At 43.8% G+C, this 14,921-nt stretch overlaps 1 protein-coding gene across 2 annotated transcripts in view; it reads left to right on the forward strand.

The window, feature by feature from the left end:
- TRAF2 (TNF receptor associated factor 2) overlaps nucleotides 1-14,921 on the forward strand; it is a 136,803-nt gene that overhangs the window by 51,027 nt on the left and 70,855 nt on the right. For both annotated transcript variants that reach the window (XM_069747655.1, XM_069747656.1), the window contains 3 exons: nucleotides 4,964-5,173; nucleotides 12,666-12,744; nucleotides 13,974-14,072. In XM_069747655.1, coding sequence (XP_069603756.1) covers nucleotides 4,977-5,173; nucleotides 12,666-12,744; nucleotides 13,974-14,072 — 375 coding nt within the window. In that variant the 5' untranslated portion in view covers nucleotides 4,964-4,976. The remainder of the gene's footprint in view (nucleotides 1-4,963; nucleotides 5,174-12,665; nucleotides 12,745-13,973; nucleotides 14,073-14,921) is intronic.

The raw sequence follows: 14,921 nt of genomic DNA on the forward strand, positions 1-14,921 counted from the left end.
AGCAGTGTTCTGTGGCAAATGCCAAGCGTCCTGCATGGTGTTGGGCTGTGAGCACAACCCCCATTTGTGGATGTTGGTCACTCAGACCATCCTCATGGAGTTAGTTTCTAATCGTTTGTGCAGACACATGCACATTTGTAACCTGCTGGAGGTCATTTTGCAGGGCTCTGGCAGTGCTCCTCCTGTTCCTCCTTGCACAAAGGCTGAGGTAGCGGTCCTGCTGCTGGGTTGTTGCCCTCCTACGGCCCCTTCCACGTCTCCTGGTGTACTGGCCTGTCTCCTGGTAGCGCCTCCAGCCTCTGGACACTACGCTGACAGACATAGCAAACCACCTTGCCACAGCTCGCATTGATGTGCCATCCTGGATGAGCTGCACTATCTGAGCCACTTGTGTGGGTTGTAGAGCCCGTCTCATGCTACCACGAGTGTTAAAGCACAACCAACATTCAAAAGTGACCAAAACACCAGAAAGCATTGGTACTGATATGTGGTCTGTGGTCCCCACCTGCAGAACCACTCCTTTATTGAGTGTGTCTTGATAATTGCCAATAATTTCCATCTGTTGTCTATTCCATTTGCACAACAGCATGTGAAATTGATTGTCAACTAGTGTTGCTTCCTAAGTGGACAGTTTGATTTACTTGGAGCTATATTCTGTTGTTTTAAGTGTTCCCTTTATTTTTTTTTGAGCAGTGTATATTAGATATACTTCCTAAGAGGGGGTGTAATTCCCGAAATGCAGTCATTTTGTGAGTTTTTCTGCTGTTCTCGCACTGTTTGAACTCTGTAAATGACGTATGTACTCCATATGTGAGGAATTGCCGCATATGGGAGAAAATTGCACAAGAAATATTGGGGTCCATTTTCTCCTATCTTCCCTTGTGAAAATAAAAAAAAATTGAGGTCAAAGCAATATTTTGTGTGTGTGTGTGGGGGGCATATTTAGTGTTCTTATTTTATTTGATTCCCGTGAACCTTTTTATAAGTTTTGAATACTTAGGGGGGTGGGAGGGAGGATTAAAATTGAGTCTTGTTTGGTGACTTTTCTAACCAGAAAGCCCCTAAAATATAAAGAAATAAAAATAAATAAATATATATCACTGGGATCAGAAGACGCACAGTACCTACATGTAAATTGACAGCTATCAGATATGAGAATGGAGCTGTGCCAGGAAGGTGGAAATTCCCCTCCATACACTGTCTGCTATTTGTTTCTTTTCCTAAGATGTACAGAAACCATTTTGCATCCATGTGACCTGTGGTGCATGCTGTAGGAATACTAGTCTCAGTCCGTCCTGTCTGCCTCCCACTTGATGAGACCTGTAATTTAGCAGTCACAGCCAGCGTGTTGGCCCTCTTATCTTGTTTTCTAGAAACGAGTGCTGTCACTCGCCTTTCATTAATAATAATTTTTATTTCTGAAACACCAGATATTAAAGAGTAAACACATTCAAGAGATACCTAGAGGAATGAGGGCCCTGATCACAAGCTTTCTATGAGGAAATAGAGGAGACTGGATAGTTATATGGTAAAAAGTGCTTGTATTGTATGGTCCAGCCATCAATATAATAAATCGGGTATTCACATAAGCTGCATGAACCGGTCACCAGCCAATGTGTGTACAGTACAGACAGAGGGCTATTTAAATGCATGGAGGGGGGGTGTAAGCGGATGGTGCAAGGAACAAGGTTGGAACCAGGGCTTTGGAGACGGTATAAAATGAACCGACTCAGACTGCTAAAATATATAATACATTGGGTACAGTAATACAATGCAGGATGTGCTGTAAATGTTTTCATAATAATTTGGGAAAGTTATAAAATGTCCTGTAAATGTCTGTTCTGTTCTTGATCTAAGGATCTCAACTTTTAGATGAGCTGAATCTGTGCTGCACTTTATGTACATGTCAGTAGTGACCAGTGCTGTGGAGTGGTAGAGGAGATGAATCTGTGCTGCACTTTATGTACATGCTCAGTAGTGACCAGTTCTGTGGAGTCGGAGGTGAGATTAATCTGTGCTGCACTTTATGTACATGTTAATAGTGACCAGTGCTGTGGACTCGGAGTTGGAGTCTGAAGTCAGGGAAATTGAGGTGTCTGAGACTGTGGTTTTGCTTACTGACTCCACAGCCCTGGGTGTAACCATACATGGAAATAGCAATATTGAGTTTGGGAATGTTGGTGGATGGAGGAAACACAAAGAGTTCAGTTTTTGGCAGATTCATTGCTGGATAGAGGCCGGACATGATGTTAGAGACAGCAGAAATACACTCACTGGTATTTTGTTGTAATGCACAGGTGATTTCAGGAGGCGATGTGTATAATTTGGTGCCATCGCCATAATGAAAGTACTGAAAACTAAATCTTCTGATGGTTTGAGCGAGAGAAAAGGAGGGGGGCCTAGGACTGAACCGTGAGGAAGAGGCGCCAGCAAAAGATACCGCGAAGGAGCGGTCAGAGAGGAAGGAGGAGAACCAGGAGAGAACGGTGTTATTGAGGTTGATACAGCGGAGCATAGTGAGGAGGAGCTGGTGATCCACTGTGTCCAATGCTGCAGAGAGAACCAGCAGGGAACAGTGACAATTAGATTTAGTGAGATTATTAGAAACTTTAGTGAGGGCAGTTTCAGTAGAAAGTAAAGACCGGAAACTGGATTGTGAAGGGTCAAGAACAGTTATCTGAGAGAGAGGGCGCATGAGATGGGAACAGACCAAACATTCCAGAAGTTTAGAAATGAAGGGGAGATTATAGATAGATATGTAGTTAGCACAGTTCTGGTCGAGGGATGATTTTTTTTTTTAAGTAATGGATGAACAGTATGCTGGCATGTTTAAAGGGAATCGGTCGCCCCATTTTTTGCCTACAAACTGCGGCCACTGCCATCAGTGGCTTAGCATTCTGTAATGCTGTAGATAAGCACCCGATGTATCCTGAAAGATAAGAAAAACAAGTTTATACTCACCCAGGGGCGGTCCCGCTGCGGTCCTGTCCGATGGGCCTTGCAGTCCGGGTCCGGCACCTCCCATCTTCATACGATGTCGTCATCCTCCTTGCTTCCTGTCACGGCGCAGGCGTACTTTATCTGTCCTGTTGAGGGCAGCGTAAAGTACTGCAGTGCGCAGGCGCCGGGCCTCTCTGACCCAGCGCCTGCGCACTGCAGTACTTTACACTACTTTCAACAGGACAAAGTACGCCTGTGCCGGAGCAGTGACAGGAAGCAAAGAAGAGTATAATCTAACTTTTCTTTCTTATCTTTCAGGTTACATCGGGGGCTTACAGAATGCTGTAGCTAAGCCCCTGATGGCTGTGGCCACAGTTTATAGGCGAAAAATGAGGTGACAGATTCCCTTTTAAAGAAGGAAGGAAAAATACTAGAGAGAGAGAGGTTAAATATTTTAGTTAGGGGAGTATTGTCAGCCTGAGAAAAGGGCTGAAGGAGATGTGAGGGAATAGGGACACACTGGTGTAGGGTGAGAATATTCAGGGATCCTGGTAGCTTCTTCTGTGATCGGTTCAAAGACAGAAAGTGAGCTAGATGGATTGCAGGAGGGAAAAGAATGCATAACGTTAGGGGATTGGGAGAAAATTTCCTGTCAAATTTGGTTAATTTTTTTCTTTGAAATAAGTGGCCGGATCATCTGCGCTGAGGTCAGGGGTGGGGGGCCTGCACTCTTGGACTGAGGAGGAAATGAAAAGTGTCAGTTGTTTAGGATTGTTGGATAGTGAGCTGATAAGGGTGGTGACCTAGGCTTGTTTGGAAAGGTCAGTAGATAGGAGGACACGGAGTACATAGGTGCATAAAAATTCATAAATTTATCCATATCAGCAATATAAACACTAAGGGTACCGTCACACTATACCATTTTGATCGCTACGACGGTACGATTCGTGACGTTCCAGCGATATCGTTACGATATCGCTGTGTCTGACACGCAGCAGCGATCAGGGATCCTGCTGAGAATCGTACATCGTAGCAGATCGTTTAGAACTTTCTTTCATCGCTGGATCTCCCGCTGTCATCGCTAGATCGGTGTGTGTGACACCGATCTAGCGATGCGATCCAGCGATGCGGTCGCTTGTAACCAGGGTAAACATCGGGTAACTAAGCGCAGGACCGTGCTTAGTAACCCGATGTTTACCCTGGTTACAAGCGTAAAACTAAAAAAAAACAAACAGCACATACTTACATTCTGGTGTCCGTCAGGTCCCTTGCCGTCTGCTTCCCGCACTGTGACTGCCGGCCGTAAAGTGAAAGCAGAGCACAGCGGCTGTGCTTTCACTTTCACTTTACAGCCGGCAGTCTGTGAGTGCGGGAAGCAGAGGGAAGCAGACGGCAAGGGACCTGACGGACACCAGAATGTAAGTATGTGCTGTTTGTTTTTTTTTAGTTTTACGCTTGTAACCAGGGTAAACATCGGGTTACTAAGCGCGGTCCTGCGCTTAGTTACCCGATGTTTACCCTGGTTACCCAGGGACCTCGGCATCGTTGGTCGCTGGAGAGCTGTCTGTGTGACAGCTCCCCAGCGACCACACTACGATTTACCTACGATCACGGCCAGGTCATATCGCTGGTCATGATCGTAGGTAAATCGTATAGTGTGACGGTACCCTTACAGTATAGAAGACACATTCAGGAATAGACGGAGGTTTTGAGGTCACTGTCTTTATATTGCGCAGTACCAAAATCAAGTGGGTTTAATAATGTTGTGACAAGAAACACAGGTGAGGTGAAGAGCTGAGTTGTTTTAAGTATAAACGTATAATGGATGAAATCTCCGGCCAGATGGGGTTTTGGCTGCAGACATTCCGCGCACCTGGAGCACCTCTGTAGAAGACGTGTTTGCACCGTGTCAGGGTTATCGCCGGCTGTGCGGAGTTGTTCTATGTGTAGGACTTGCAGCTTAGTCCAGGGCAGTTTGCAGGGTTTCATTATAATGTTTCCACCTTTATGTTTTTCCTCCCAGGTGTCCTTTGCGCATGGCCTCTGCCGCGGTCTCCATCTCCTCGGCACCCGGCTCTATAGACACTAACGAGCCCGGTTTCAAGAAAGAAATTCTTGGGACAAAGTTAGAAGGGAAATATTTGTGCTACGAGTGTAAAAACATCCTTAGGAGGCCGTTCCAGGCCCAGTGTGGACATCGCTACTGCTCCTTCTGCCTGAGGAAGATTATAAGGTGAGGAACGTAAAGCTGTGACCTCTAACTGCTGCCGTAAGCTTCTCTCTACAATATCTGACAGAGAATTTGCTGGCAGAAACCTGCAGGTCCCTTGATTCCCTTTGTCTAGAGGTCATAGCTCTAGAGTGGACTAAGGTACTTGAGGGACCTGCGGGTTCTGCCCCAAATCTCTTGTAGTTAGTTCTCCAATATGGTTACTGTGAAAGGGCTTTACTCCATGAATGCACCATGTAGCCACCCTGGAAACCTTATAACAGTGACAAAATATATAGAGATATACACCACTCCTAAAAGTTGTGTAGTGGTGCCAAAGAAGGGTTCCAACCCATAAAACCTGCAAAATAATACTTGGCACTGAAGAGGATTGCAGTGAACAATAGGGTTTGTTTATTCGGTAATATTTATAATTGACGTTTTACTCCTAACCCTTGGACCTTCATAAGAACTGATTACCACCAGATAGATGTAGCGACACTTGTCAGTAGGAAATGGCGCAGCAGCCGTGTCCTCCCCTCTCTGGTGGTAATCAGTTCTTATGAAGGTCCAAGGGCTAGGACCAAATCGTCAATTATAAATATTACCGAATAAGCAAACCCTTCTGTTCACTGCAATCCTCTTGAGTGCCAAATATTATTTTGCTTAGAACAGTGACATCACCTATAGCTAGGGTGGATAAAAATCAATGTTGTTTTTTAAAAAAATAAAAAAAAACGTTTTTTTTTTTATTTAAATCGGATTTTTTTTATTTAAATCGGATTTTTTTCAATAAACTGCTTTTTGAGGAAAATATTTTACCATCCAAAGGTTCTTCCATCATGAGATAAAGCTGAGTTGTTTAACTCAGTAGAATAAAGGCTGTATATGTGTAACATTCACAATGCCATGCTCTTCCAGAGGTTTCTGTAGGATTAGTGGGCAGTTTCTCTCCTATATTATCACAGACGCTCGCTTCACTTACGCAGTTCTCAAAACTGAATTTGACTCCGCAGAGGTCCCAGCCTCTTCTTCACGGCAAAAATGTTACAACATGAACAGAGTTGAGAAAAAGACCTTAATCCTATTGTTCTACAAACCTATGAATACAGAATCAACCCCTTCAGTGCCAAGTCCAAGAAGTTAGACAATATGTTTCTGATTGTTTGGAGTGGAATAGATCTGCACAACACAAGAAGAATGTGAATCTAAGTGTGAGGAGGAGGAAGGGCAAGCAGACAAGAAAATGAAAGTGAAACTTTGAGCACAATACTGCAGCATAGCCACAGACAGACATGTCTGGATCTGTTTGTGTGTACGATCTGAGGTTTATTACACTCTTTCCTTATAATGGCAGCAGGCCGTAAAAGAGACCCAGTTTGGGAATATTTTAACCCCTTCATGACCCAGCCTATTTTGACCTTAAAGACCTTGCCGTTTTTTGCAATTCTGACCAGTGTCCCTTTATGAGGTAATAACTCAGGAACGCTTCAATGGATCCTAGCGGTTCTGAGATTGTTTTTTCGTGACATATTGGGCTTCATGTTAGTGGTAAATTTAGGTCAATAAATTCTGTGTTTATTTGTGATAAAAACGGAAATTTGGCGAAAATTTTGAAAATTTCACAATTTTCACATTTTGAATTTTTATTCTGTTAAACCAGAGAGGTATGTGACACAAAATAGTTAATAAATAACATTTCCCACACGTCTACTTTACATCAGCACAATTTTGGAAACAAAATTTTTTTTTGCTAGGAAGTTATAAGGGTTAAAATTTGACCAGCGATTTCTCATTTTTACAACAAAATTTACAAAACCATTTTTTTAGGGACCACCTCACATTTGAAGTCAGTTTGAGGGGTCTATATGGCTGAAAATACCCAAAAGTGACACCATTCTAAAAACTGCACCCCTCAAGGTGCACAAAACCACATTCCAGAAGTTTATTAACCCTTCAGGTGCTTCACAGCAGCAGAAGCAACATGGAAGGAAAAAATGAACATTTAACTTTTTAGTCACAAAAATGATTTTTCAGCAACAATTTTTGTATTTTCCCAATGGTAAAAGGAGAAACTGAACAACGAAAGTTGTTGTCCAATTTGTCCTGAGTACGCCGATACCTCATGTGGTTGTAAACCACTGTTTGGGCGCACAGCAGGGCTTGGAAGGGAAGGAGCGCCATTAGACTTTTTGAATGAAAAATTGGCTGCACTCTTTAGCGGACACCATGTCAAGTTTGGAGAGCCCCCGTGTGCCTAAAAATTGGAGCTCCCCCACAAGTGACCCCATTTTGGAAACTAGACGCCCCAAGAAACTTATCGAGATGCATAGTGAGCCCTTTAAACCCCCAGGTGCTTCACAAATTGATCCGTAAAAATGAAAAAGTACTATTTTTTTTTCACACAAAAAATTCTTTTAGCCTCAATTTTTTCATTTTCAGATGGACAACAGGATAAAATGGATCCTAAAATTTGTTTGGCAATTTCTCCTGAGCACACCGATACCTCACATGTGGGGGTAAACCACTGTTTGGGCACATGGTAAGGCTCGGAAGGGAAGGAGCGCCATTTGACTTTTTGAATGAAAAATTGGCTGCACTCGTTAGCGGACACCATGCCGCGTTTGGAGAGACCCTGTGTGCTTAAACATTGGAGCTCCCCCACAAGTGACCCCATTTTGGAAACTGGACCCCCCAAGGAACTGATCTAGATGCCTAGTGAGCACTTTAAACCCTCAGGTGCTTCACAAATTGATCCGTAAAAATGAAAAAGTACTTTTTTTCACAAAAAATTTATTTTCGCCTCAATTTTTTCATTTTCACATGGGCAATAGGATAAAATGGATCCTAAAATTTGTTGAGCAATTTCTCCCGAGTACGCCGATACCTCATATGTGGGGGTAAACCACTGTTTGGGCACACGGCAGGGCTCGGAAGGGAAGGCGCGCCTTTTGACTTTTTGAATGGAAAATTAGCTCCAATTGTTAGCGGACACCATGTCGCGTTTGGAGAGCCCCTGTGTGCCTATGCAATGGAGCTCCCCCACAAGTGACCCCATTTTGGAAACTAGACCCCCCCAAGGAACTTATCTAGATGCATATTGAGCACTTTAAACCCCCAGGTGCTTCACAGAAGTTTATAATGCAGGGCCATGAAAATAAAAAATAATTTTTCTTTTCTCAAAAATGATTTTTTAGCCTGGAATTTCCTATTTTGCCAATGGTAATAGGAGAAATTGGACGATAAATGTTGTTGTCCAGTTTGTCCTGAGTACGCAGATACCCCATATGTGGGGGTAAACCACTGTTTGGGCGCACGGCAGGGCTCAGAAGGGAAGGCACGCCATTTGGCTTTTTAAATGGAAAATTAGCTCCAATCATTAGCGGACACCATGTCGCGTTTGGAGAGCCCCTGTGTGCCTAAACATTGGAGATCCCCCACAAATGACCCCATTTTGGAAACTAGACCCCCAAAGGAACTAATCTAGATGTGTGTTGAGCACTTTGAACCCTCAAGTGCTTCACAGAAGTTTATAACGCAGAGCCATGAAAATAAAAATAAAAAATTCTTTTCTCAAAAATGATTTTTTAGCCCGCAATTTTTTATTTTCCCAAGGGTAACAGGAGAAATTTGACCCCAAAAGTTGTTTTCCAGTTTCTCCTGAGTACGCTGATACCCAATATGTGGGGGTAAACCACTGTTTAGGCACATGCTGGGGCTCGGAAGTGAAGTAGTGACGTTTTGAAATGCAGACTTTGATGGAATGCTCTGCGGGCGTCACGTTGCGTTTGCAGAGCCCCTGATGTGGCTAAACAGTAGAAACCCCCCACAAGTGACCCCATTTTGGAAACTAGACCCCGAAAGGAACTTATCTAGATGTGAGGTGAGCACTTTGAACCCCCAAGTGCTTCACAGAAGTTCATAACACAGAGCAGTGAAAATAATAAATATGTTTTCTTTCCTCAAAAATAATTTTTTAGCCCAGAATTTTTTATTTTCCCAAGGGTTACAGGTGAAATTGGACCCCAAAAGTTGTTGTCCAGTTTCTCCTGAGTACGCTGATACCCCATGTGTGGGGGTAAACCACTGTTTGGGCACACGTGGGGGCTCAGAAGGGAAGTAGTGACTTTTGAAATGCAGACTTTGATGGAATGGTCTGCGGGCGTCACGTTGCGTTTGCAGAGCCCCTGGTGTGCCTAAACAGTAGAAACCCCACACAAGTGACCCCATTTTGGAAACTAGACCCCCAAAGGAACTTATCTAGATATGTGGTGAGCACTTTCAATCCCCAAGTGCTTTACAGAAGTTTATAACGCAGAGCCGTGAAAATAATAAATACGTTTTGTTTCCTCAAAAATAATTTTTTAGCCCAGAATTTTTTATTTTCCCAAGGGTTACAGGAGAAATTGGACCCCAAAAGTTGTTGTCCAGTTTCTCCTGAGTACGCTGATACCCCATGTGTGGGGGTAAACCACTGTTTGGGCACACGTCGGGGCTCAGAAGGGAAGTAGTGACTTTTGAAATGCAGACTTTGATGGAATGGTCTGCGGACATCATGTTGTGTTTGCAGAGCCCCTGGTGTGCCTAAACAGTAGAAACCCCCCACAAGTGACCCCATTTTGGAAACTAGACCCCCCAAGGAACTTATCTAGATATGTGGTGAGCACTTTGAACCCCCAAGTGCTTCACAGACGTTTACAACGCAGAGCCGTGAAAATAAAAAATCATTTTTCTTTCCTCAAAAATGATGTTTTAGCAAGCAATTTTTTATTTTCTCAAGGGTAACAGGAGAAATTGGACCCCAGTAATTGTTGCGCAGTTTGTCCTGAGTATGCTGGTACCCCATATGTGGGGGTAAACCACTGTTTGGGCACACGTCTGGGCTCGGAAGTGAGGGAGCACCATTTGACTTTTTGAATACAAGATTGGCTGGAATCAATGGTGGCGCCATGTTGCGTTTGGAGACCCCCTGATGTGCCTAAACAGTGGAAACCCCTCAATTCTAACTCCAACACACCCCTAAACCTTATCCCAACTGTAGCCGTAACCCTAATCACAACCCTAACCCCAACACACCCGTAACCCCAACACACCCCTAACCCTAACCACAACCCTAATTCCAACCCAACCCTAAGGCTATGTGCCAACGTTGCGGATTCGTATGAGATTTTTCAGCACCATTTTTGAAAAATCCGCGGGTAAAAGGCACTGCGTTTTACCTGCGGATTTACCGCGGATTTCCAGTGTTTTTTGTCCGGATTTCACCTGCGGATTCCTATTGAGGAACAGGTGTAAAATGCTGCGGAATCCGCACAAAGAATTGACATGCTGCGGAAAATACAACGCAGCATTCCCACGCGGTATTTTCCGCACCATGGGCACAGCGGATTTGGCTTTCCATATGTTTACATGGTACTGTAAACCTGATGGAACACTGCTGCGAATCCGCAGCGGCCAATCCGCACCGTGTGCACATAGCCTAATTCTAAAGGTATGTGCACACGCTGCGGATCCGCAGCAGTTTCCCATGAGCTTACAGTTCAATGTAAACCTATGGGAAACAAAAATCGCTGTACACATGCTGCGGAAAAACTGCACGGAAACGCAGCGGTTTACATTCCGCAGCATGTCGCTTCTTTCTGCGGATTCCGTAGCGGTTTTACAACTGCTCAAATAGAAAATCGCAGTTGTAAAACCGCATTGAAATGCGCAGAAAAAACATGGTAAATCCGCCATAAATCCGCAGCGGTTTAGCACTGCGGATTTATCAAATCCTCTGCGGAAAAATCCGCATAGGACCAGAATACGTGTGCACATCCCTAACCCTACCCCTAACCCTACCCCTAGTTCTTACCCCAACCTTAGTGGAAAAAAAATATATATTTTTTTTTTTTATTGTCCCTACCTATGGGGGTGACAAAAGGGGGGGGTCATTTACTTTTTTTTTTATTTTGATCACTGAGATAGAACCTATCTCAGTGATCAAAATTCACTCTGGAACGAATCTGCCGGCCGGCAGATTCGGCGGGCGCACTGCATATGCGCCCGCCATTTTGGAAGATGGCGGCGCCCAGGAAAGAAGACGGACGGTCCCCGGGAGGCCAGGTAAGTATAAGGGGGGGAGATCAGGGCACGGGGGGGATCGTCGGAGCACGGGGGGGTGGATCGGAACACGGGGGGGGGGGGGGGGGGGGGGGGGCGGCAGCATTGGAGCACGGAGTGGGGGATCGCTGTGCGGGCGGGTGGATCGGAGCACGGGGGGGGGGGGATCGCTGTGCGGGGGGGGGATCAGAGTGCGGGGGGGTTTGATTGGAGCACGGGGGGTGTGATTGGAGCACGGGGGGAGCGGACAGGAGGACGGGGGAGCGGAGCATAGGACCGAGGGGAGCGGACCACAGATGTAATATTTCACCATTTTTTTTAGGTGAAATATTACAAATCGCTCTGATTGGCAGTTTCACTTTCAACAGCCAATCAGAGCGATCGTAGCCACGGGGGGGTGAAGCCACCCCCCCTGGGCTAAACTACCACTCTTCCTGTCCCTGCAGATCGGGTGAAATGGGAGTTAACCCTTTCACCCGATCTGCAGGGACGCGATCTTTCCATGACGCATATGCTGCGTCATGGGTCGGAATGGCACCGACTTTCATGACGCAGCGTATGCGTCAAAGGTCGGGAAGGGGTTAATGAAGCTCCTTCGCCTATCGGTAAGGCAGGCATGCGTGCAAAATGCAAACGATGCAACAAAGAGATGCAAGGCCTGGTGGCGCGAATGAGGCAACATCATGAGAAGTGCGGTGATGAACATGACTCATCTTCATCACCGCACTTCTCATGATGTTGCCTCATTCGCGCCACCAGGCCTTGCATCTCTTTGTTGCATCGTTTGCATTTTGCACGCATGCCTGCCTTACCGATAAGCGAAGGAGCTTCATTAAAATATTCCCAAACTGGGTCTCTTTTACGGCCTGCTGCCATTATAAGGAAAGAATGTAATAAACCTCAGATCGTACACACAAACAGATCCAGACATGTCTGTCTGTGGCTATGCTGCAGTATTGTGCTCAAAGTTTCACTTTCATTTTCTTGTCTGCTTGCCCTTCCTCCTCCTCACACTTAGATTCACATTCTTCTTGTGTTGTGCAGATCTATTCCACTCCAAACAATCAGAAACATATTGTCTAACTTCTTGGACTTGGCACTGAAGGGGTTGATTCTGTATTCATAGGTTTGTAGAACAATAGGATTAAGGTCTTTTTCTCAACTCTGTTCATGTTGTAACATTTTTGCCGTGAAGAAGAGGCTGGGACCTCTGCGGAGTCAAATTCAGTTAGGTAGAAACTTTGATTTAAATCACTGATTTAAATCAAGCCTTACTGACTAATGATTTAAATCGTGATTTAAATCAGTTAGATTTAAATCAAATCCACCCTGCCTATAGCAGTAATGAGCATGATACAGATAAAGTGTATAGGTTATATTCTGTGCCTAAATACCATCTTTTTCAATGTCTCAGCTCAGGACCTCAGAAATGTGCAGCCTGTATCCAAGAAGGTATATACGAAGAAGGCTTCTCTACTTTAGAAAGTACCACAGTACGTCCAGAGCTAAATTATATTCTTACATAGGGGCACTATTATAGTAGTTATATTCTTGTACATAGGGGCAGTATTATAGTAATTATATTCTTGTACATGGGGCAGTATTATAGTAGTTATATTCTTGTACATAGGGGCAGTATTATAGTAATTATATTCTTGTACCTAGGGGGTAGTATTATAGTAGTTATATTCTTGTACATAGGGGCAGTATTATAGTAGTTATATTCTTGTACATAGGGGCAGTATTATAGTAGTTATATTCTTGTATACAGGAGCAGTATTATAGTAGTTATATTCTTGTACATAGGAGCAGTATTATGGTAGTTATATTATTGTACATAGGAGCAGTATTACATTAGTTATATTCTTGTACATAGGGGGCAGTATTTATAGTCGTTACATTCTTGTACATAGGGGCAGTATTATAGTAGTTATATTCTTGCACATATGGGGCAGTATTATAGTGGTTATATTCTTGTACATAGGGGGCAGTATTATAGTAGTTATATTCTTGCACATAGGGGGCAGTATTATAGCAGTTATATTCTTGTACATGGGGCAGTATTATAGTAGCTATATTGTTGTATATAGGGGCAGTATTATAGTAGTTATATTTTTGCACATAGGGGCAGTATTATAGTGGTTATATTCTTGTACATAGGGGCAGTATTATAGTAGTTATATTCTTGTACATAGGGGGCAGTATTATAGTAGTTATATTTTTGTACATAGGGGCAGTATTATAGTAGTTATATTCTTGTACATAGGGGGTAGTATTATAGTAGTTATATTCTTGTACATAGGTGGCAGTATTATAGTAGTTATATTCTTGTACATAGGGGGCAGTATTATAATGGTTATATTCTTGTACATTGGGGAAGTAGTAAGGGTGCAGTGTGAAAAGCATGAGTGGTGTGAGAAAATGAAAGTAGGGGTAGTACATGAAAGGGAAAGCGAAAGTATATGTAGTGTGAGAAAATGAAAGGGAAAGCATAAATCATGGGTGATGTGCGAAAAGGAAAGTGAAAGCATGGGATATGAACCTGAAAACAGGAGACAGGAAAATGTAATTATTTTTAAGGCATTTAGATTGAATTGCATAGACTGCTGTCTGAATATGTGGAATATAAAATTGTGGAATCTCTGAGAGGCGGTTGGAGAAGTCTGCATGTTGGATAAAATAGTGTAATCTTCCCAATGTCCGCTCTCCTTTGTTCCACCAGGCATTTTCAGATAATGCGGCGCGGCGGGAGGTGGAGAGTCTGCCTGCTGTCTGCTCCAACAATGGCTGCTCCTGGAGAGGGACCCTAAAGGAGTATGAGGTGAGTGCTGCGTGCCCCTGGTATATTTGTCCTTTTTATAGTTACTTGTCTGTCTTTCTGATGCATCCCCCTCTCCTCTGTTTTCCGTTTGTTGTTTTTAATTGTCCGCCATAGTGATGATATTCTGTTTTTGATTTATTTTATAATGTTATTGTAGAAACTATAGTCATCTGTTTTGTCATTTGATCATTGCCTCCATCCAGCCCATGTTACACAGTATCTTCATGTCAATCTCATTGTCTGCTTTTCCATTCTGTGATTTAACCCTCCAAGTACCTGGGGACACAGATTTGCACATGTTCTTCTAGAACATTCTGCGGGTTTTGCATATTTTATGGTTCAGTTGTGATAATCCAGAGGCCCATTACTTTCTTGTCCGAGCTTCATGTTTATAGGGGTGTCCGAACATCCTGTCGGGTGTCTGGGCTTTGAAAGTAGATGGACCATGTTTTGTCTTGTAAATGGTACTAAGGCGATGGTAAGTAGTATGGCTTTAAAATTTTACAGACCTGATTTTTTCACGGGGATTTCCAGTGTCTTCGGCCTCCATACATATGACACATGATGCCACTCCTGCAATTCACAGGGTGCAGTCACTGGTACCTTGTACCCCCTGCAACTCATGGGGGAGGGATCAGCCATCAATCTAGAGATAAAGGAGTAGCATACCCTCCCAATGTTGCCCACTCTGACCCCTTATCACACCTTTTATTACCCACCTGGGCTATTCTTCCAAACAGCAGATCAAAGGTCACAGGGGGCTTTCTGTTGTCCCAAAAAATTGGTATATTGTAGGGGAAAATAAAGAAAGTAATGTGTATGCACCGGCCAGCCTGTTCCTGACTGTAA

The sequence above is a fragment of the Ranitomeya imitator genome, chromosome 2 (assembly GCF_032444005.1).
Source record: "Ranitomeya imitator isolate aRanImi1 chromosome 2, aRanImi1.pri, whole genome shotgun sequence".
NCBI lineage: Eukaryota > Metazoa > Chordata > Amphibia > Anura > Dendrobatidae > Ranitomeya > Ranitomeya imitator.